Raw genomic sequence first — 24,934 nt, forward strand, 5'->3', positions numbered from 1 at the left:
ACCAGTTATTAAACACCCCCGCGTTCTGTACTAATATATATCGTTATTTAATCTGATACGTTATGTACAACATGATTAGAACACTTTTCCATTTCTCGCTACTCAATTATTTTGCCCTCAGTCACTATGAGGACTCTCCCCGAGTTTTCCAGTATGGAACCCGTGGGTATTTAAACACCTAGCGCGCTGACGTCAACATCCGGCTTACTCCCCCGTTGAAGTCCATTAGCGACGAAACGATCGTAGGGTGCCGTGACGTCATCGCGTTCCGTCCTGAACGCCGGCTGTGTTTTCCTGACCGAGTAGCGAGAAGCATCGGAACAAGAGATCGGAGACGTTTTGCTATCCATGCTGTATTTATATTGCCTAATTGTAAGTGCAATTTTTATTAAACCCTCTTTTATTTTTAAACGTTATACGCTATGAGAGGTCCTTCTTCTCTTTTTTTTGGTTTATGACTCTTCGGATTGTATGCTGAGCTATACCGTGGTTATCTTGACGGCTAAGGTATTGGGAGACCAGACTTCCCACAGGCCCTATTAGACTGATGCAAAACAGTCTTTTCATCTGGTAAGCAGGCAATCTTATCCTTCCTCACGGGTGTATTGGTGACAGCTTACCTCACATCAATCAAGAGTCTTTCACATTGTCTGCACAATCCACTTCTCTTTCACAAGGAAAATTACTGGATAGAGTCATATGAACTTTGTTTCGTGGCTTTTTAAGACTTTTTCTTCATATATCCATCTGCATTTTTATGTTTTTTCCTATTCTGGCTATATTTTCAGTTTATTCCAGAATGACTTTTTTTGTTTATTATTAATTTATATGAGCACAATATCACTCACTAGCGCTGCACTGTTTTTTTCTTTCTTTTTTATGTTACCAAGTTGTTGTACACAATTTAGTGCTAGCAGCTATTTACATTTATAATTCAATATTTAATTTAGCGCAGCGTCAACCTTTTGGTTTTTGTTTATTTCTATTGTCCTTTGTACTTAGACGTTGCTGCTCACCATTCACTATGGACATTTTTGATTTCAGATCACAATATAATATTAACACAGAAGGAGTTTTTGATGGTAGTATTGAGCATAATGATGCTCTTGGTGGCCTGTTCCTTAGACTTAAAAATCTTTTGATCTCTGAACTGCACACTATTTGGGATATCGCATATTTAGAGCATTATGTTGATAAAAAAATGGTACCCCGCAGTCTCAGATGGGAAGTAGCCCCTCAGAAAGGGGAGACTGACCTAGAGGGCTGGCACACCTATTTTAATGATATAGGGGTTAAATTTCTCCAGTTTCTTCTAGATAAGAAACAAGATAAAATAAAATCCCTGAATGAAGAAATTGGGGGAATAAAAACTAAACTCAATCTATTCAAGGATCAGGATTTATATATATCCAAATCTGATCAACTGAGAGAAATTATAGAGAAGGAAGGTTTGGACCAAAAAAATAAGAAAAAGAAGAAATTTAACCGCGATCTGTCGGATTATTCTAACAAGGTGGTCTTTAAATGGCAGACCAATTTGGAGAATGCAGAAATCAATAAAGTTGAAAGTGGAGCCTCTTCCCGGCAACCTGCTTCCTCTATTGATAACCGACCCCCTCCCCGTGGACCAACACAGGGCCCAATAAATAACAAAAATCAGACGACTGGTAATGCTCCTTTTTCATCCAAACCTCCTAAACTAACCAAAAAGGGTTATCCACAGGGCCCTCCTCAAGGGGCTCGCCCTAAGGGACCTCCTACAGGGAGAGATCCTAACTTTAGAGACAATGTTCATAATGGCTACTATGTCCCTAGAGAATCTCAGCCACATCTGAATTCTTCAGAACAGAGGGGAGAAGTTAGAGGCACCTGGCATTTTAGACCTCATCCCTATAATTCCACCAATTCAGTTAATGATTCCAGAGACTATCATACAGATCCACGGGATCGCTGGAACCTCAAACCAGCAATACAGGGATATAGGGATCAAAGAGCTGAAGGAAGAAATCAAACTCCAGGATGCATTCCCCTCGAAAACCGCTTTGCTGCGCTCTCCAACCATCAATTGGATACATATGAAGATAATTATGTTATTACTCAGCATCCGGAATATCAAAATAGCCTCCCAGTTCAGAGAGACTACTATATTGAATCTCCACGGGAGTATGGGATTACTAGTCCTCCTCGTTTTTTTCCCATGACACGGAGTCAGAGCAAAAAGGAGTACGACGACAGAGAGGCATCAGAGGGGGGAGGCGAATTCGGGCCAAAGAGAGGAAAACCACGGACCTAGCTGGTATTTTCAATCTTAGCTCAGCCTCATTAACAGTTGGCGAGCAAAATGTTTTGAGTCACGGTCTTAAATATGCCCCCCCACATCAACTCAATAAATTTGAGACCTTTATTGATGTTAACAAATTCATCCGCAAGATGAATATTAAAAGACATTTCATTTTAAATCCAATTGGAAATGGCACTCAGGTTATCCATAGGATTCCCCCATCTTCTATTCGACGATCTGGAGTCAATTCAGACGACGTTCCACCTACCATTTGTGCTCCTATTCAACATAGCAATCTGAGGAATGCATCACTATTCAATCCACCAGGCTTTGTTGCTCCTGCGATACAAGTATTTAAAGAACTGGTTACAAAAGATCTTCTGTCTCTTAAAATTACTAAACCTAGAGGTGTTTTCCCTATTCAGACTAACATCAAGAAGATCTGTCAGCGGAATGAGATAGTAATTAGACCTGCAGACAAAGGGGGGGGGATTGTCATTTTAGACAAGTCCCAGTATGTTGAAGAAATGAATCGACAATTGTCTGATAGTTCAACATACACCCCCCTACCTTCGAATCCTACAGTAAAATATAGGAAGTTGTTATCCAATCTTGTGGATCAAGGCCTACATAAGGGGATTCTTAACAAAAAAGAACATGCCCATCTCATACCCATCACACCGCGAGTACCGGTGATATACTATTTACCTAAACTTCATAAAAGTTTAGTTAAACCCCCTGGCCGTCCAATTATAAGCGGAATAGATTCCGTCACGGCCAGGATAGGTAAATATGTAGATAGTTTTTTACAACCCTTAGTGAAATCGACTCCTGCTTTCCTTAGAGACACCACTGAAGTCTTGAATCTATTAAAAGAGGTCCAATGGAAGGATGGCTATATCCTTGCCACTGCTGATGTGGCTTCTTTATACACGGTTATCTCACATCAACATGGTCTGCAGGCAGTGGACTTTTACCTCCAGCAAGAATCTGATATACCACCCTTACAGAAGGAGTTTATTTTGGAGTTGTTAAGATTTGCAACTACACATAACTATTTTTGGTTCGGTGGTACCTTTTTTCTTCAGATCTGTGGCGTGGCGATGGGGGCTAAATTCGCCCCCAGCCTAGCCAATTTATTTATGGCTCATTGGGAACGAGAAGCTATTGATGATCAACCACCCTCACAATTACGACTTTGGAAACGCTATATAGATGACGTGTTAGTCATATGGGAGGGAGACACAACATCACTTGAGGAATTCTTTTTTAAATTAAATTCCAATACGAGGGGTATTTCTCTTCAATATGATATTAGCACCTCCCACATCCATTTTTTGGATCTAAACATTTATGTAAAAGAAGATAAACTGATTACCAACACGTTCTTCAAAGAGACAGATAGGAACGCTTTTATTCCTGTCACAAGCTGTCATCATAGCTCATGGTTAGCCGCAGTACCTAAAGGTCAATTTCAACGCATAAGGAGGAACTGCACTGATATTAAGGACTACCATGAACAAGCACACGTTCTGAAACAAAGATTTTTGACTAAAGGATATCAAGAAGTTTTGATTAACGAAACCATGAGAAAGGTGGAACAGATGGATAGAGAATCCTTATTGGTAAAAAACAGTAGTAAGAACCCTATTCCTTCAGAAAAATTTAGCTGGTCCCTAACTACCAAATATTCAAATCAGCATTTTTCAATTAAAAAAATCTTAAAAAAGCATTGGGACATTCTTAAAAGTGATAAGATTATTGGATCACTTATCCCTGATAATCCAATCGTGATTTTTAAGGGGGCACCTGCTTTAAGGCTAAAAATTGCACCAAATGCTATAGATCCACCAAGAACTATGTCATTTTTCCAGTCCCTTAAAGGTTTTTTCCCATGTCGCAGATGTAATATCTGCAAGGTAAATTCCTTTAGGGAACGGAAATGTACTAATTTTCAATCAACAGCTACTGGTACAATTTATGACATAGATTCATTTATGACTTGCTCAACAAAATACGTTGTTTACATGATTCAATGTCCATGCTCAAAGCAATATATCGGCCGTACTAAGAGAGAACTGCATATACGTCTTAGTGAGCATGTGGGCAGGATCAAAAGCGGGTTCCCTAAACATAACCTCTCGAAACATTACGATAAATTCCATGGGAGACAATTAAAGGGGACAAGTTTTTTTGCCATAGATAACATTCGTCCTCATTGGCGTGGTACTAATATGGTTCGGGCCATATCTAGGCTCGAAACTCGCTGGATTTTTTCTATGAAATCTTTTATTCCGTTCGGACTTAACGTAGATTGGGATATAAACTGCTTTTTAAATAATTCATAATAAAAAAAAAAAAAAAAAAAAAAAAAAAAAAAATTTTATTAATTAATTTTTTATTCCAATTTTAATTATCATAATCATTATCAAAATTTAAATTAATTTATAGATCTTCTCTAATTAAATATAGATGATTTTTATGATATAGATCTTTTCTAATTAAATATAGATTGATTTTTATGATTATGCAAATTTATGATACAATCTTTTTGCATATATTGTTAACCTCCGATCTTATTTTCATTATTCGATGCTCCGCTACCAGTTATTAAACACCCCCGCGTTCTGTACTAATATATATCGTTATTTAATCTGATACGTTATGTACAACATGATTAGAACACTTTTCCATTTCTCGCTACTCAATTATTTTGCCCTCAGTCACTATGAGGACTCTCCCCGAGTTTTCCAGTATGGAACCCGTGGGTATTTAAACACCTAGCGCGCTGACGTCAACATCCGGCTTACTCCCCCGTTGAAGTCCATTAGCGACGAAACGATCGTAGGGTGCCGTGACGTCATCGCGTTCCGTCCTGAACGCCGGCTGTGTTTTCCTGACCGAGTAGCGAGAAGCATCGGAACAAGAGATCGGAGACGTTTTGCTATCCATGCTGTATTTATATTGCCTAATTGTAAGTGCAATTTTTATTAAACCCTCTTTTATTTTTAAACGTTATACGCTATGAGAGGTCCTTCTTCTCTTTTTTTTGGTTTATGACTCTTCGGATTGTATGCTGAGCTATACCGTGGTTATCTTGACGGCTAAGGTATTGGGAGACCAGACTTCCCACAGGCCCTATTAGACTGATGCAAAACAGTCTTTTCATCTGGTAAGCAGGCAATCTTATCCTTCCTCACGGGTGTATTGGTGACAGCTTACCTCACATCAATCAAGAGTCTTTCACATTGTCTGCACAATCCACTTCTCTTTCACAAGGAAAATTACTGGATAGAGTCATATGAACTTTGTTTCGTGGCTTTTTAAGACTTTTTCTTCATATATCCATCTGCATTTTTATGTTTTTTCCTATTCTGGCTATATTTTCAGTTTATTCCAGAATGACTTTTTTTGTTTATTATTAATTTATATGAGCACAATATCACTCACTAGCGCTGCACTGTTTTTTTCTTTTTTCTTTTTCACAGAGAGATATTAACATAACAAAAGCAAGGAATTCATAATCCTATACATATTATCGTACCAAACAGCAAAAAACAGAAAAAGTAACCACCAACCAGGCTTATCCAATCATCTCCCTTACCCTATTATTGTATAATTAACAATACATCTTAAACCTTTTAATTAGAATCTCTAAAGTAACTGTATTATTCGCATACACCTTAGACCTCTCTGTTCCCTTGTCCCTATATACCCTACCTATCCCTCCCTCTAAAAAAAAAAAAAAAAAAAAAAAACCCTTCCCTCCCCTGCACAAGAAATGGAGGGACTCTCCCTTATTTCTATTCATCAAAAATCCTATACACACTCCTCCCGTGGGTGACTCTTCACTCCTTATTCTACTCCTCCATCAATCTCATCCCCTCTTCAGAATACATAAACAGATTCCATCCTGTCCATGTTTCCACATACTGTTCTCTTTTATTTCGGGCGGAAAGAACTAGATCTTCTATGGCTTCTATGGCTCCTATCTCTCGGACTCTATTAAGCCATCTCGTAATGGAGGGTGGCCTAGTGTCTCTCCACTGTAAAGTTATTCCACTTTTAGCAGCATTTATCAAATGACATAGCACCGATTTTTTTTATACACTCGCACCGGGATCTGTGAACTGTGGAGCAAGAAAAAGGCCGGATCATCCGGTAGCTGAATTTCCGTGAATTTTTGAGATATTCTCTGGACTTCCAACCAATATTTCCTTATTTTTACACAGGACCAAAATATGTGCAACAGAGTTCCCTGTTCCAATCCACATCTCCAGCAATACTCTGAGTTTTCTATAGAAAATGTATGCATCTTTACTGGAGTGTAGTACCATTGGTTCAATAGTTTGTAGTTGGATTCCTGTATTCGCGTAGATACTGATTAGTTTAGTGCTAGATAGATAATGTGTTTACGCTGAGTTAGTGAGAAATTCCTCCCCAGGTCTCTTTCCCATTTATTAATCCCCGGCAACACAAAATCCTCCTGAGGAGAACTCAACAGTCTATACATCTTAGAACTCACTCGTTGTGTTGGTTCCTCATCATCACAATAGCTCTCAAATTTTGTTAACTGTCGCCGGAAATTAGATGGTTGTCCTAGGGATCTCATAAAATGATTTACTTGTAAAGCTTGCCAGAAGCTTAACTCAAAGTTTCCCCCTGGCTTCATTAAGACCTCGATGGATGGCCAAGTTTCTGTTTGCAAAAAATGTGAGACCTGCACCATGCCCTTTTCTTTTAGTTTGTTGAATACTGCTCCCTCTGTTCCTGGTTTAAAACCTGGGTTCCCCATTATTTTGGGTGTTTTTTTATTTTATTTATGTCACTACAGCATAAAACGACCTATTTAACGTGCGTTAAAGAAGCTCCTGCACGTTTTTGAAAGTGGTGTGCTGCATGTTTTTTACTGCTGGTTTTAGCTTGTGAGCCACATTTGGGGTGCCATTAACCATTCGTGACCTCGCAATGCGTATGTAGGGAATGCACAAATTTGAATGCAGCTTAAAGCGGAGTTCAACCCTATTTTACAACTTATTAGCATTCTATTTTACACTGCCCCCTTAAATACAATTGGCATGTTTTTTTTTGTTTTTTTTAAGCTCACGGTTTTATTCCTGTGAGTTGCTTTCCCTGTTGTGGCGGAATGGCATATCCGCAGCATCCAGCGCTGCTATGCCTCCTGGGAGATGTGTGTCATCGCCAGACCCTTCTTAGGACCAGTCACCGACACGAACAGTGAATCCAACCTCTGAAACTGAGCCGTAGCAGACAGGTACACCCGTAGGGCTCGAACCACGTCCAAGGAATGCAACGTGGCCTCCTTAGGGTTTGTCGGCCGAGGACATAAGGATGGAAGAACAATGTCCTCATTAATGTGAAAGGCCGAAACAACCTTGGGAAGGAATGACGGCTGCGGCCGCAGCACCACCTTATCCCTGTGGATGACCAAGGAGCTTTGCAAGACAAGGCCGCCAATTTAGAAACCCGTCTGACCAAAGTAATCGCCACCAGAAAGACCACCTTCTGGGAAAGAGTCAACAAAGGGATGTCCTCAAACGGAGCCTTCTGAAGCACAGAGAGAACCAAATTCAAGTCCCATGGAGGCAGTGGAGGCCGCACAGGAGGGGCCACATGTCGAATCCCCTGCACAAGCATACGCACCAGAGTGCGCCGCCAAGGATCGCTGAAAGTAAACAGCCAAGGCCGAAATCTGCCCCTTAACCGTACTTAAGGCGAGAGCCTGATCCACTCCACGCTGTAAGAACAGCAAATCCGGGACAACACGTATGATTGAGGGTGCCAATTCATCTCCTCACACATAGAGATGTAAGCCTTCCACGTACGATGGTAAATCTTCCGGGAAGTAGACTTCCGCGCCCGCAGCATGGTAGAGATCACCGAGTCCGACGAGCCTCGATCCTTCAGCACCTGGCTCTCAACAGCCACGCCTTTTAAAGCCAACGACTGTAAAGCAGGATGAAAGATAGGGCCCTGCGACAGAAGATCCTCTCGCAGAGGCAGGCGCCGAGGAACCTCTGCTACCAGGCGCACCAGATCTGCATACCATGGGCGGCGAGGCCAATCCGGAGCGATCAGGATTGTTGGTATCCCCTCAGCTTCCACTCTGCGCAGCAGACGAGGAAGAAGCTTCAGAGGAGGGAAGACGTAGATTATTCGATAGTGACCCCACGGCGCCACCAACGCGTCTGACGCGTCCGCCCACGGGACTCTTGACCTGGCCACGAACCGTGACACCTTCCGATTGAGACGGGACACCAGAAGATCCACGTCTGGAGTGCCCCTTTTCAGACACAGATTCTGAAACACATCCGGGTGTAGCGACCATTCTCCTTGGTCTAGCGTTTGGCGACTTAAGTAGTCCGCCTGCCAGTTCTGTACCCCCGGAATGTACACGGCCGACAGAGCCGAAACGTACCTTTTTGGCCCACCGGAGGATGTATGCGACTTCCGCCGCTGCAGCCGAGCTCCGTGTGCCCCCTTGATGATTGACACGCCACAGCCGTGCCGTTGTCGGACTGGATCCTGACCGGTCGACCCTGCAGACCCAGCGACCACTTGGAGAGGCACAACCTGATCGCCCGGAGTTCCAGGACATTGATTGGCAGACGGGACTCCTCCCGAGTCCAGCGCCCCTGGGCTGACTGGACACCCCAGACACCCCCCCAGCCGGAGAGACTGGCATCCGTCTTGACCACCGTCCAATGGCACGGCAGAAACTATTTCCCGGCCCGAAGTACCGGAGATGTCAGCCACCACACTAGGGAGGACCTGACCAGGCGACTCACCCGGACCTGGTAATCCAGAGACGAAGGGAGCTTGTCCCAACGCGACAGAATTCCTCTCTGTAACACTCGAGTGTGGAATTGAGAATACGGAACCGCCTCGAACAAGTCCACCATCAGACCCAGAACCCGCATGCAAAAGCAACGCGACGACCACTTCTGGGTCGCCAACCGCTGCACCGCCGATTGCAGTGTCTGTAGTTTCTCCGTTGGCAGGAAAACTCTCGCCTCCGAGGAATCCAGGACCAACCCCAGGTATTCCAGACGCTGAGACGGTACCAACACCGACTTTTGGACATTCAGCAGCCAACCGAATTCCCGGAGGGTCTGGTAAGTGATGGACACATCCACCTCTAACACTGAGCATGAAGAAGCTCTCAGAAGAAGGTTGTCCAGGTATCCTACGATAGCGATCCCACGCTGCCTCAGCAGGGCCAGAATCAGAGAGAGCACCTTGGTGAAAACCCTTGGTTCCGAGGCCAGGCCGAAAGGGAGGGCCACAAATTGAAAGTGGTCCTCTCCGACCGCAAAGCGCAGAAATCTCTGGTGCTTTGCGCATATGGGGATATGCAGGTACGCGTCCTTGATATCCAAGGACGCCAGAAAATCCCCTTGATGGAGTGCCACTACTACCAAGGGAACCGACTCCATCCTGAACTTTTGCACCTTGACAAAACAGTTCAGGGCCTTGAGATCCAGGATTGGATGGACCCCTTCCTTCTTGGAGACTACAAACAGATTGAAGTAAAACCCCTGAAACCGTTCCAGTAAAGGAACCGGCACAATCGCTCCCCTGACCAGCAGATCCTGAACAGCCCCTGACAGGGCCTCCCGACGTTCCGGAGGAAGCTGGAGGTTGGAAGGAAAAAATCTGTTTGGCGGACAAGAGAGAAACTCTATCTTGTACCCTGAGGAAACTACTTCGCAAACCCATCGGTCGGAAAGAAGAGACCTCCACCGAGCCGCGAATTCGCGAAGCCGGCCCCCCCACCCGAGATACGGACGGGGGCAGACCTTCATGCGGATGCAGGCTTATCCGCAGGCTTGTTGGGCTTGCGGAACCAGGGTCGATTCTGCCCTTCAGCGGGCGCCTTGGCGCCCTGGAAACGTTTACCTGCCGCACCGGGCGGACAAAAAAAATGTTTGGGGGTGGTAAAGGAGGGCCCCTGCTTACGGCGAGGCTCCTTACCTTTTCCCGCTTGAGGGAGCAGAGTACTCTTACCTCCCGTGGCATCTTTTATGATGTCATCCAGAGACGCCCCGAAAAGCCATTCACCCTTAAAGGAGTTGTAAATAAAAAACATTTTTTAGCTGAAATGACTGTTTACAGGGTATAGAGACATAATAGTTAACTGATTCCTTTTAAAAACGATTAGATAAATAGATAAATATCAATCATATAATGTACCTGTAGTTTCTAGTTTCGTTTTTGCATGTTTCCTGCTTCTCTGCTGTACAGAGCCACAGAGCCAATACAGGGCAGTGATGGTTTGGAAAACAAAACTGATTGGTGCTGTGGGGTTTTAGACACACAGTAATCACACCTCCTTGATTAGTGACCACAGAGAGAAAGCTCCCAGGACTGTGGTTATCTGGAAACAGACAACCAGGAAGTGTGGAGATCAGAGAAAAATTACAGCAACTTGAGAGCAAAAACGAACAATGAGGACATGAAAACAGCACTGCATTAAGGTAAAGGAAGCTATTAAGATAAAAAAAAAAAATTCCTTTACAAACCCTTTAAAGACCAACACTTCAGCCACACAAGGCGGCGTAACACTCCCGCGTAGGCGGAGGCCCTGGAGAGCAAGGGAAGCGTATCCAGGGCTGACTCGCAGACAAATTTTAGGCCCTGCACCAACTGGTCGGCCAGCGCCACACAGTCCTCAGAGGCATTATTCGCCTCCACTCCTGAAGCAACAACTTTGCCCGTTCAGTAAGTGTCTGTGACACTAGAGCCCTGGCCAAGACCGGTCTCACCGCGGACCCCACCACTGTAAACATGGAGCGGGCCACAGCCTCAGCTCTCCTATCTGCGGGGTCCTTAAAAGCGGGAGCCCTTTCCATAGGCAACATGGTCGTCTTGTTCAGTCTGGACACGGGGGTCCACTGACGGAGGAGAGGTCCACTTTTTTAGCAAGTCCTCCTCAAAAGGATAATTGACCGCAAAGTATTTTGAAACAGAAAAAAACTTTCTGCGGCCGATCCCATTCCTTGTACAAAAATTTGTCCAGATAAGGAACACAAGGAAACACTTTTGCAGTGCGGGCCGGCTTGCGGAACCCAAAAGGAACCAGCATCTCTGATGCCTCTGCCGAATCCTCAAGTTTTTGAGTATCCCGCACCGCAGTAATAAGAGCTCCAACAAGCGCCCTATAGAGCAAAGACCCTGAAGCAGGGTCATCCTCACTGTCTGTGTGGACTAGGCCTGCATCCTCTGACATTACGGAACCAGGGCCAGACGCAGTAGCAGGGCCCGATTCCATGTCAGAGACATCCCCAGAAGAAGGCAGGGGGAGGGGGCGCTTTTTACCCCCCCCTCTGGCCACTCGCCGCTTCGATCCTGGCAACAAACGCCTCAAGGACTGCCGTCGTAGCATCCACAGAGGCCGCAGGAACAGGGGCACTAAGGGTTAACTCCGGCATGTCTAGGGGGGAAGCCTACGTTTCGGACGCCATGCTGACCCACCCAATTGCCGCCCTTGGACTGCAAGGCAAGACCCACAGGCCACCCTTCCTGCGGCAGCAGAGGACAGGGGACCCCCCAGAGGACTCCCCACCCGACCAGGCTGTACTGCTGCTGCTAACTGCCCAGAGCGCTGTCTGTGCTGTGCCGCCCCTCAGGAAGTGTGCTGGAGCCGTTTGCACCGTTATTTTGGTCACTAGTGGCAAAAACCCCTTCCAAAATGGCCGCTGACATGCAAAAAACAGCATGCGGGCTACAAGAAAATGGCCACCGATTGTCAAAGGCGCCCGGCGCCAGTAAAATGGTGGCCGTGACAGCGCAGAACACATAGTAAAAAAAAAACACATTGAAACACCCAGGACCCCCGGGCAGGCCCCTCCCACACACACTGCAACAATAAAGAGCACACAGCACCCCTGACAAAACCGCAGCCCCCAGCCACAGGACGGAGCCCCCCAGGCGGACCCCCCAACTCACGGCCGACCACCCAGAATGCGGGGAAGGAGGGAGAGAGGAAAGAAGGGCGGACCCCCGATCGACCTCCCCAGGAACGCACCAGCCGCACCACCATACCAAGGCAAGTGGACTGCTACTTACCCGTCCTGCGACCACCAGCTGGCGACATCCCGGACAGAACCAACGTTCGCGCAGTTACGGCATGGCTGTCGGCCCGGCAAACTGTGACACGGACATAGAGCCCGGTCATGTGTGCCCTGGAGCGTATAGCTCACCGGCCACCCCTGGAGCAACGGGGCATGTCCAGCGCGTAGCTAAAGGCCGGCACACGCTCGATGGCTGAACATGGGGGGACTACAAGGATCGAGGCTCCAGCCTGTCACCCAGTCGGCAGTTAATTGTAGATCCCAGGATCCAAAAATGCAGGAAAAAAAGAAAAGAAAAGCGAGAAAATCGCAAAAAAATCTCCAGAGCACATGGGCCCAGAAGAGCCATGTCATCTCCTTTTGCTAGACAGAAAAAAACTGAGGCTGCATGATGCAGAGAGAGGGATGTACCCGGGGGATCCGCCCCCTGGGAGGTACTGTACTGTGTGGAGTGTTTTAACACTTAACATGCTTTTTTTCTGCCTAGTCAATCTCCTAAAAGGGAGGATAATACCCTAAGGTCAATTGCTGCTGTGTCCGTCCATGAACGGAAGAGAAAGGCTCTTGTACGACTTTGGGGGCGACTCGGGGCGAGTTGCATTGACGTCTATACAGAAGTCATTTTGCTAATCGCCTCTGAAGTCGTCTTCAGGAAGACTTGCCGAGTCGCCCCCGAAGTCCTGCCTCCCCAGTGTGAACCGGTTCTGAGAGTACACGTTTAAAAAAAGAAAAAACTTGTTTATATCTTTCTTTAAAGATATATAAACACGTACAGGCCATTTAGTGTGCTTCCAGCAAGAATCATCTGTGAATTTATTTATGTAGATGAGCTAGCACGGCCCATTGATTGGATTAGCCCATTAATTTGTGCCTGCAATAAATGTGGAAAAGAAGTCTTCAATACTTTTATTAAAACCACAGCTGCATGTAATCACATAGTCCTGCGGCACCATGTGGTTTTGCAGACATGAAAACGCACCACGTTTTCCAAGTGTGGTGGTGCTATTAAGAATTAATGCCACCCCCTTGCATCTGCTAAAGAGCAGCGCGTTTTGCGTGTGGGCCGAAATTTGCGCGTTAATGCATGCATTCCTGACACGCACATGTGTGCCTAGACTTGTGAGACTTTGTTTACACCACAATCTTTGCGTTCACTGTATATTCCTGCATGTGTGTTTGCAGTGCTTTTTTTTTTTTTTTTTTTTTTTTTTTTTTCATTAAGCTTGTTTTTTTTTACCAAGTTGTTGTGCATTTGCAGTGCTAAAAAAAACCAGCATGCATAAAGCACTGCAATGTTGTAAAGTAAGCTCATTGAAATACAGTCACTTTTCTTGCATATGAGCCCTAAATATCAGGATTAGATGGCTAGAAATACAAAGCCTTTGGCAGGTAAAATGGCCCACTATATGTATTTCAAATGTGTATCTAGTGATTTGTCTGGAGTTTACTTACTATAAATGGTAATTTATTTATTTTTATTTTATTAGTTAGTAGACCCCAGAAAATTTTACACGAATCGAACACAGAGGTACAAGTTCTTCCGAATTGCAACACCCCACAACAATCCGGAACGTTCTTTAATCCAATAATGAAGACGAATCGGTATGTCAGATTGTTTATCTCCCTAATAAGACCTTTATATAAAAGAAATGTATTTATTTAAAAAAAAAATTGCTACCAAATGTTTTTACAGAAGAGATACGCAACTTTAAAAGTTTTATGAAAAAACATTAAAAATGCTCTTTCACAGATTACTAACATCTGTGAAGTACAGGTGCATATACATAAAAAAAAAAGAAACCGTTCTTTTAAATCAAATTCATGAATTACCATTGCAGTTAAAGTGTTTGTAAAGTCACTAAAGTTACTTTACATGTATCCCATGCAGATATGTTGCCATTAATGAAAGTGTAAGTGTTTGGTATAAATGAACTGGGCAAATACGTTTTCTGACACTGCAGCCGTGTTGTCACATAATCCCCCTGTGCTGGCCAGCCTCGATCTTTGCAGAGAAGTGGAAGGGGCTAAGATTCCCCTCTGCTGGCCGGCTGATGTCACAGGATAATCTTCGCCCCTCCTGCTTCTCTCCATAGATCAAGGCTGGCTAGCACAGGGGAATCATGTGATTGCACGGCTGCAGTGTCAGAAAAGGTATTTCCCCTGTTCATTTCTAACGAACACTTACACTTTCATTAATGGCAGTACATCTGCATGGGATTCCTTTCCTATGTGCTGCCTTAAGCAGCTGAATAGAGGCGGGAGGGGCGTGGAGGAAAGTGATCACATGATGACAGGGAGGAAGAGACTGTTGGAGGAGAGAGCAGGGCAGCGGATGACCGAGGCACGTACTGACTCCGGTGTCAGGGCTCAGCAGCACTGATATATCGGAGTCGGCGTACAAGGGTAAGGTAGAAACTGGCAGGATCAAACAGGTATTACAGTTGATACAGGGGGCCAAATGACACAGCACAAGCACTGTGCTGTATAACATGCTTTTTTTTTTTTTTTCTTTTAAAGTGTATTTTGTGCGTGTTTTTGAGAGAGGAGCCGGACTGCAGGAGTTGGGAGTAGGCAGGCCTCCCCCAGAGGCAATCTGCCACCTTTCTCCATGCCCCGGGTGGCAATGGTGGGTGTGTGAGGGGGCCCTCCCACACAGCCCGCCCTACCTGCTCCGCTTTGAAGCCCAACGGTTTTGGCCTCTAGCGCTCAAATGGCTCATTCTGTATGGCGCAAACGGCAGATCACCTCAGAGACTCCTCAGGCACACACTGTGCTGGGTGTTGGTGCGGACCGCAGCTCTGAACGGTACCTAGGTCGGGACTGTGAGTTCCTCTGGGGTTAACTCCTCGGTCTGTGGCAGCAAGGAGGGTGGATCTTTATTTCAGTATACCTTGACTTGGTCCCTGAGTGCCTGTCAGGTAAGCAGTACAGGTAGACGCTTAGTTAGCTGTCCTGGAATCATTTGTTGCCAGGGTGGAAGCAGTCTGTGGGTGTAAGGGGGGTAAAAAGCTCCCCCTCCCACCACCATCATCTGGGGACAGCTCTGACTCTGGCCTGGCCGTGGCGCAGGGCCCCTGTTCTGAGGTATCAGAGAACGCAGACCGGGACCTTTCGGACAGTGAGGAGGACTCTGTGTCCGGGGCAGAGCAGGAGAAGGCGCTTGTGGGTGCACTTATCACTGCGGTGTGGGAAACCCTCAAATTGGAGGATGCGACTGGGTGTGGGTCCATTTTGGGTCCCGCAACTCGACCTGCACTGCAAAGGTTTTTCCTTTTGTGACAAATTGTGATAAATTTATAGATAAGGAATGGGAACGGCCGCAGAGGACCTTTGCAGTCCCAAAACGCAAGGTGGTCTGTTGCCCCTTTGAGGAAAGCCTTTTGAAAAAGGGTCTAGGTCTAGGTTGAAAAAAATCACCACAATTCCTGCAGAAGGGACCCCTGCATTCAAGGAACCTACTGACAGGAGGTACATGTTCACCATGCTGGGGTCCGCATTGCAACCAGTATTGGCCACGGCCTTGGTGTCACAGACTCTTACCGAGTGGGTAAAATTGTTGCACCGCGAGCTGGAGAAGCAACAGGCTTCCCTGATCTGTGTGGAGTTGGCTGACCAGCTGGTGCATGGCCTTGCGTACATCTGCGATGGAGCTTTGGATACAGCTCCCTTGCTCTCCAGAGCCTCAGTATCTGCTGTGGTACTACTGATAGAGACTCATTAATTAATTGATATCCTAATACAATCTCAGGGTTACCCATTCTGCGGCTGATTTCAAATTACTATGGGTGAGACAAATGCAATCTATGGAGAGAACAGACCACATGCTCACCTTGCAACGGTCAACGGCCAAGAGAGCGAGCTATGCCCCCACAGCTTTATTAAAAAAAACATAGAATCACAAGGCATTACAGTTGATTGGTTCACATTAAACAGAAACACCCACTGATTACTCAGTACCACCCACCCCCTTGTGACGTCTGTAACACATGACACATATTTCAAAGTCAATGGGAAAAGGGAAAGAAATGGAAGTCCATGTTTGGGCATGCTGCCCAGTGTAAACAAGTTCATTCAGTGCCTTTCCAAGAGGTCTGAGTGAGAAGGAGGGGGAGGGGAGGTTGAAGTCCATATCTGCCTTCTCTCGAAAAGGCTTGGAATGTGTAGCAAAGAGGAAATGGCAGTAGAAGGGGTGATGGGAGAACATGCTTCCTCTTCTCTGCTCTCCTCAAACTGATGCGTCCAGGAATTCAACATAAAGGAGGGGCCGTAATTAGGAGTGAGGAGGGGGGGAATAGCTGAACTCAATAATAATCCTTTGTATATTCAACTTTAAGTTCTAAGATGTACTTATAACTTTAAAACATTTATTTCTTCATTTTATCAATATTCGACAATATCTGCATTGCAACACATATCCATACATACATATGCATATATATATATCTTATAAGAATAGCAACATTTGGAAACATTTAAGTGATTTTAATAATAAAAAGAATTTAGCCTACTTTGAAAATAGGGATTTTATAATCATCCACTACAATCCCCCCTAAAATGTCTATTTGAGAAGTAACGTCCCTACATTCTCTTTGTTATTATTAACAGACAAGGACGGTAATGGAGGACACGGTCAATATAACAAAACATTATCGTAACCAATATAAACAAAATTGCTATACCTGAGCATAAATGTGTTATCACCCAAAATACTGTCCCCAGGTGACATTCTAAATGCACCCCCCTTATCACCTAATATCATGTATAAGGCCATAATTTTATACAAAGTCATTTGTGAAGTGGCCTCTAGGTGTTCAGTAATATGCAGAAATGCATCCCTGTTTACCGTTAACGAACCTCTGTTGACCATCTATTTCAAACAAAATCTATTTTTATTAATAAGGGCTTTCTTTCAGATCTTCAAATGATTGTGTACAAATTACCTTTTATTAAAGAAAGATTTACCCTATAATATGCTTTTATAGTTCATAACATATTTACTTCAGACAAATATATATATATATTTTCAAACATTGCAAAGAGTCATTTAAACCACATCAGTTGAGAATGTTTACACTGGGTGTCTAGTTTCAACGCTAGCACTCCAGACAGAAGGGTAATTTTACCACTGTGTGTCCGGCCGTGTGACCTAATCTCCAACATCTGCTCCTATCTTTTAAGAGGGAACATCTGTTCCCCGCCCTTTTGCCCAAATTGGACAAGATCTATACGATTCACCATATACAATACAATCAAATTGTATCGTTTTTCTAATTTTTAACCCTTTTTCAAAAATTTAAAAACCTATTTGGTTTGTACATCTGTCAAAAATCATGTACATTACATTATAATATGACATTTCCCAACTACAGCAGCCAAAAGATCGCTTAGAGAACAAATCTCACGAAATCCACTGACCAGTCCCTGCGCATGAACCGACCATTGTTTTCTTCCAAGAAAATTACTCATAATTTAACCACTCTTGTCAGAAACGTCACATTATAAAAACTTTTAACACTTTATTTTTTAATTTTATTTTTAAAAATGTTATAATATTTTTTCATAATGTTTTTTTTAGATTGAACATAACTTTCATATTTAAATGTTTCCTGGGGAACCTTATAATAAACCAAACCCAAGTTTAGAATCTGTTGTAAACATTGCTCAAACCTGAACTTATTAATTCTTACAACCAGATCTGTAGGATTTCAGTTAAATACAAAATACCATGTTGTTTACCATTATCTGAATTGTATACAATTCTTCACACAATCTCAATCAACATTTTTCTATTAAACCTTTGTTCTAATCCCATGGTTATGCTTTGACATGTCATAATACATTTTCAGTTGTTGGGGATAACATATTCATAAACATTTACAAGCAGAATTAAACTTAATTATCTCATTAGAGAACTTCTTTACACTCTGACACTAACTAATTACCCTATGTAACCGGGACCCCCCTTTGAGATATTCCAACCCACAAACCCCAGTGGTCACAATCCCATGTATTTGAAAAAATATATATTGGGCCAGATTCACAAAAGAGATATGACGGCGTATCTCCGTTTCTATCTATGCGACTGATTCATAGAATCGGCTACGCATAGATATCCATAAGATCCGACAGGTGTAATTGTTTTACACTGTCGGATCTTAGGATGCAGTACCGCGGCCGCCGCTGGGGGGAGTTTGCGTCGTAAACCAGCATCGGGTATGCAAATTAGGAGTTACGGCGATTCACGACGGATTTTCGCGTTCGCTACGTCGCCGCTAGTCTAGTTTCCCATCGCAAAGTTAGTCATTATTTGACCTGCCTTAACTTTACACAGCAATCGTATTGCTGTATAAAGTATGGCCATCGTTCCCGCGTCGAAATTTAAAAATGAACGTTGTTTGCGTAAGCCGTACGGGAATACGGAATTACGCTACGCGCGTCGCCGTTCGAAAAATTGATGTCACTGCACGCAAAGCACGGGAATTGCGAAACGTAGCATGCGCACACGCCCATTTGAATTGGCCCGCCTTGCGCCGGACGTCTTTACGATACACCGCCGCAAGTTTCCAGGTAAGTGCTTTGTGGATCGGGCACTAAAACTGAAAACTTGCGGCGGTGTAACGTAAACGACTTGCGTTACACCGGCGCTATTGTTCGTGAATCTGGCCCATAGTTTCATTCAGATGTGGGCGGCACAGTCCATTATATCTCATTTCCAGAGAATGTTTTCGAAGGAACCTCTTAATCATCACCCAGGGGATATCTGTACCTACATCAGAAATGTGAGAAAAACTCGTACACGGATATTAGTTAACTATTTTCCAAAAGCGGTCACATAATTTCTCAAAGTATCAGACTGTCATAGCTTATAACAACCTAATCTAGAGACCGTCTCAAACAAGACTTCAAAAAAAGATAATGAATGCTCCCCCCTTGGGGCCACTTACCCACTAACCCTGAGGGTGGCATGGCATGTGGAATAAAACCGTTTAAATGTACTATGTAAAACGTTCTAATGTTCCAATGTGATACCCAGAATCTCCTCATCCCTGATTTGTGACTGTGAACACAATGACTGTAGCCATGAACGCAGGGATTTATACACTCTCTACCACCTTAGCCACCCACCAGGTAGGTCAGGTAAGTCTGCGCCTCTGCATAATTCTCATCCCTCAGTGTTTGTACAATGGAATGGCATATCTACCCCCCCCTGTACAAACACAAGGAGAGAATGAGGGCCGGTGAGCCTGCAGAGCACAGAAGCCAGCATGGGCAGGAGGTGACACCATCTGCGTTTTAAGACGGGGCAAAGCCTTCAGGAGGGAAGAGCATCCGGGCAGGCCCATGCTTCCTCCAGCCGGGCATACATTTGGGCAGAACAAGAGGGGAAGGAAGGGGCAAGGCCTCGAGCATTCGGGCGGGGCCCATGTCTCCAGCAGAGAACAGCATTCGGGCGGGGCCCATGTCTCCACCAGCCGAGGCATCGTGGGCAGAACACGAGGGAAATGAAGGGACAATAACAGGCCCTGGGTATCACATTACAACAATCAAACTGGCAAAAAGCCCTCTATGTATCAGGTCATGCAATGCATAGCATCGTCAGGGTGTGAATAGAGGCAACCCAGAGAGACAGGTCCCCACAGAACACGCATTCAATCTACCTGATTAAAAGGATAAAAAAAAACAGGACGGGCTGGTCACCATGTAACCGCTAAACTAAGCCCAGCACCATGAGGCATATAATTCTCCTGAATTAAAAAACAATGTGTTATTAAAAGATATTAACAAAACATTAACAGCGCTAAAATGAGCCTATAAATGGCTTATGAGTCCAATACTCATGTACTGCAATGGTAAATTTGAGAAAAAGTTTGTAGGACTATAAATACATCACATTAAATTTGCCTAGTGGATATATAACATGTGTTCCCACTCTTTGTAATTTCATTAATGGTAGTCCATGCAATTCCTCAGATGTACAGTTCTTTGTTAGGAGTGATCCCACAGTGTAGACGTTTGTCTGCTCAAATGCTGATAGGGACTCTCTGTGATTTCCCCCTAAGGTTTTGTACTCACCAGAATGTAGTACTTTAAAATCATTGGATACATCCACTTGTAGTGATCACGCATCGGTTCTCCTCCTCTGGTGTGTGGTAATGATCCGTGTGTTCTTTAGTCAGTGTAGCTTGGCAGTCATGCAGGGAGGCAAGAGAAAACAGATAAAGATAAACAAATGCTTGTCATGGAGGCTGCTGCCTCTGCTCACTCAGGAATATGGCTCCAAATGCTCAGGCTCAAATTTTCCTTCGTAAGTCCCGGGTAGAAGCTAAGCTGCCTTGCAAGCTGAATCGTCGTGTAGTCCTGCCCTGACGCGTTTCGTGATAGGTCCACGTCTTCAGAGGGCGTGGCTACACGTCTTGGTATGTCTAATTTATAGTGGGGACTCTGCTTTGGGTTCCTCCCCTTTCTTAACCCTATTGGTCACCATCTGACAGGGCTGTAGGGAACCTCCCCATCAGCTGTGCGCCGTTCATCTGGGTTCGCTTGCCGTGACGTATACCGCTCACCCCTGATTGGTGCGCGGCGGTCACGTGATCCGAGAGATCGGGATACAGAGTTCCCACCCCTCTGCTATGCTGACTGGACGTACGTCAGCAGCCTTAGTAGAAGTCCTCCCACTATGCTGATTGTGCGTTCCAGTCACTCGAACCAGCCCTCGTTTTGACCATCGCTTGTGTTAGCTGATGTGTCTTGTCGGCTGATGGATACTCGCACTCCAACCATTCTTATCCGATTGTGGAGCCGTGTATCCTTCCTTATTAACCCCTCTGGCTCAGTTATTCCTCTCGGATTGTCGCTGGTCCTAGAAAGGGAAGTTAGGGGATCATTTAGAATAACTTTTAAACAAATTTGCATTTCTTATTGTTTAAAAGGATTATTTGAAAGAATATATTTTTTTTAAAAATCTTTTTTTAAAACATATATTATAAGGAAACTCTTGTTAAAATGATTAAGATTTTATAAAGGTTTTATGCAAGCTATAAATAAATATGTGCATATCTCGGTGACAATATATATGCGGCTGTCACCCTATTGCTGTGTGAGCAGACACTTCTGACAGCCGAAAAACATTGAAACCATTATATATAAAAAATAGCATTATATATAAAAAATGGTAGCATCCATCATTTGTGTAGCTATAGTACAACCTCTAATATTTATCCACAACAATTGTACATAGCTTATTATACAGAAGGTAATGGTAAGAATCCTCTCACTGTGATCGTCATTACCATCTGATAAATGGATCTAAGTCACTCCAATAATATTCTATAACTAAATATAAATATAACAACTGAACTGTAATACACAATGAATTGTAAAAAAATGTAATTTAAATTTTAAAATTCAAAAATTTAAAAATATTATGTTAAAAAGAGGACCTGAAATTTTGTAATCATGAGGAAAGATTGCCTTAATCCTATTCTGATATCAGTCTTTCTAGTGGTTACTAATAAAACAATTGAGGTCCACATCTATATTCAAGCCATTCGGACTGAGAGTGTTGGTCATATACAGCCATTGTGTTTCGCGTTTTGAAATTTCTCGGACTATGTTGGCACCCCGCCAGTTGGGGCCAACCCGGTCAATCCCCCAAAACTTCAATCCTATGGGGTTCTTATCATGTTTCTTCAGAAAATGTAACGAAACGCTATGTTCCTCATACCCAATGGTAATATTGTATATGTGTTCAGACACCCTTTTTGACAGTTTTCTTTTTGTTCGTCCTATGTACATTAGGCCACAAGGGCATTCTAAAGCGTAGACCACATGTGTTGTAGCACAAGTCATCGACTCTTTAATTTCAAAAGTTTTGCCATTGGCCGTAGATGTAAAGTTGCTTATGCCCCTCAGGTGAGTTGATACCTGGCGGCAAGATTTACATCTTCTACAGGCTGTAAAACCTGCTTTGTTCCAAAACATCTGAACTTTTTTTGGGGGGTCTAAGACTTTATGAACTATTTGGTCCCCAAAAGTTGCTGTTTTTCTGTAGATGGACACAGGAGATTCAGGTAACATTGGTTTTAATGTTTTGTCCATAGCTAGTATGTTCCAATGTTTTTTGAAGATCATTTCCACTTCACGGTACTGGTCATGATAGTTCGATATAAAGCCCCATTCATGTGTTTGTTCACGTGGACGTTCTTTAGGTTGTAGAAGGGCTACCTGTGAGCTCTCTCCCACCTGATGTCTTATTTTATCTAGCAGTTCTTCTTTATACCCCTTTTCCACAAAACGTTGTTGAATCAGTGAAGATTGTATTCTGTAATCATCATCTTTCGTGCAGTTACGCCTGATTCGCATGAACTGACCTTTAGGTATATTTCGAAGCCAGCGTGGATGGTGTCCACTCTGTATTGGAATGAAGCTGTTTCTATCTGTTGCTTTGAAGTAGGCCTTAGTTGTTAGGTGATCTGCTCCTTTAATGACCGTAACGTCTAGGTAATGAATTTCCTGTTTACTCCAAGAGAATTCCAGTTTGATATTATTATTATTACCATTAAGCCACTCTGAGTATGCAATGAGTGATTCTTCCGTTCCTTGCCATATGATGAAGAGATCATCTATATATCTCTGGTAGAAAATCAACTCTTGCTTCCTATTGTTATATATCCATCTGTCTTCCCATTCACTCATGAATAGGTTGGCTAGGCTGGGTGCAAATTTTGCACCCATAGCCACACCTATCTTCTGAGTGTAGAACTGCCCCCCATACCAGAAATAGTTATGGGTAAGGCAGTAATCCAGTGCCATTTTGAGGAATTTCTTTTGGACAAAAGGTAAATCTTCTCTTTTACTCATAGCCCAATTAAGGGCAAGGAGGGCATCATCATGTTGAATATTGGTATAAAGTGCAGCGACATCCGCTGACACTAAGAACACTTCTGAATCTTTAGGAAATCTCACTTTTATTTTCTGTATGAAATTAGTGGTATCCTTTAGAAATGCCTTGGTAGTAATAAGAAAATATTGTGTTGCGCTGATAATCAAGTAAAAAATTGCATACATATATATATATACCATATACATAAATAAGAACCCCCTACACCTCAAATCAGGGAGGTATATGTGCAAAAGATAAACAAAAACCACTCAAAAACTATAATGTGAAAAAATTCAAATAGAACCAGCAAAAATAGTTCATGGAAAAAACACAGTTCAGTACATAGGCTAATAGGAGACAGGTGTGAGATCCACAGTCCTCTGGTGTGCAGCTGTCATTATAGCAAAAAAAAAAAAAAGATATTAACAAAACATTAACAGCGCTAAAATGAGCCTATAAATGGCTTATGAGTCCAATACTCATGTACTGCAATGGTAAATTTGAGAAAAAGTTTGTAGGACTATAAATACATCACATTAAATTTGCCTAGTGGATATATAACATGTGTTCCCACTCTTTGTAATTTCATTAATGGTAGTCCATGCAATTCCTCAGATGTACAGTTCTTTGTTAGGAGTGATCCCACAGTGTAGACGTTTGTCTGCTCAAATGCTGATAGGGACTCTCTGTGATTTCCCCCTAAGGTTTTGTACTCACCAGAATGTAGTACTTTAAAATCATTGGATACATCCACTTGTAGTGATCACGCATCGGTTCTCCTCCTCTGGTGTGTGGTAATGATCCGTGTGTTCTTTAGTCAGTGTAGCTTGGCAGTCATGCAGGGAGGCAAGAGAAAACAGATAAAGATAAACAAATGCTTGTCATGGAGGCTGCTGCCTCTGCTCACTCAGGAATATGGCTCCAAATGCTCAGGCTCAAATTTTCCTTCGTAAGTCCCGGGTAGAAGCTAAGCTGCCTTGCAAGCTGAATCGTCGTGTAGTCCTGCCCTGACGCGTTTCGTGATAGGTCCACGTCTTCAGAGGGCGTGGCTACACGTCTTGGTATGTCTAATTTATAGTGGGGACTCTGCTTTGGGTTCCTCCCCTTTCTTAACCCTATTGGTCACCATCTGACAGGGCTGTAGGGAACCTCCCCATCAGCTGTGCGCCGTTCATCTGGGTTCGCTTGCCGTGACGTATACCGCTCACCCCTGATTGGTGCGCGGCGGTCACGTGATCCGAGAGATCGGGATACAGAGTTCCCACCCCTCTGCTATGCTGACTGGACGTACGTCAGCAGCCTTAGTAGAAGTCCTCCCACTATGCTGATTGTGCGTTCCAGTCACTCGAACCAGCCCTCGTTTTGACCATCGCTTGTGTTAGCTGATGTGTCTTGTCGGCTGATGGATACTCGCACTCCAACCATTCTTATCCGATTGTGGAGCCGTGTATCCTTCCTTATTAACCCCTCTGGCTCAGTTATTCCTCTCGGATTGTCGCTGGTCCTAGAAAGGGAAGTTAGGGGATCATTTAGAATAACTTTTAAACAAATTTGCATTTCTTATTGTTTAAAAGGATTATTTGAAAGAATATATTTTTTTTAAAAATCTTTTTTTAAAACATATATTATAAGGAAACTCTTGTTAAAATGATTAAGATTTTATAAAGGTTTTATGCA

The 24,934-nt window shown here is 43.7% G+C and overlaps 1 protein-coding gene across 3 annotated transcripts in view; it reads left to right on the top strand.

The window, feature by feature from the left end:
- The window catches only part of TRMT1L (tRNA methyltransferase 1 like), a 281,542-nt gene that overhangs the window by 148,375 nt on the left and 108,233 nt on the right, over positions 1–24,934 (top strand). For all 3 annotated transcript variants that reach the window (XM_040331221.1, XM_040331220.1, XM_040331222.1), the window contains one exon: positions 13,863–13,977. In XM_040331221.1, coding sequence (XP_040187155.1) covers positions 13,863–13,977 — 115 coding nt within the window. The remainder of the gene's footprint in view (positions 1–13,862; positions 13,978–24,934) is intronic.

This window comes from Rana temporaria, chromosome 12 (genome assembly GCF_905171775.1).
Source record: "Rana temporaria chromosome 12, aRanTem1.1, whole genome shotgun sequence".
Lineage (NCBI taxonomy): Eukaryota > Metazoa > Chordata > Amphibia > Anura > Ranidae > Rana > Rana temporaria.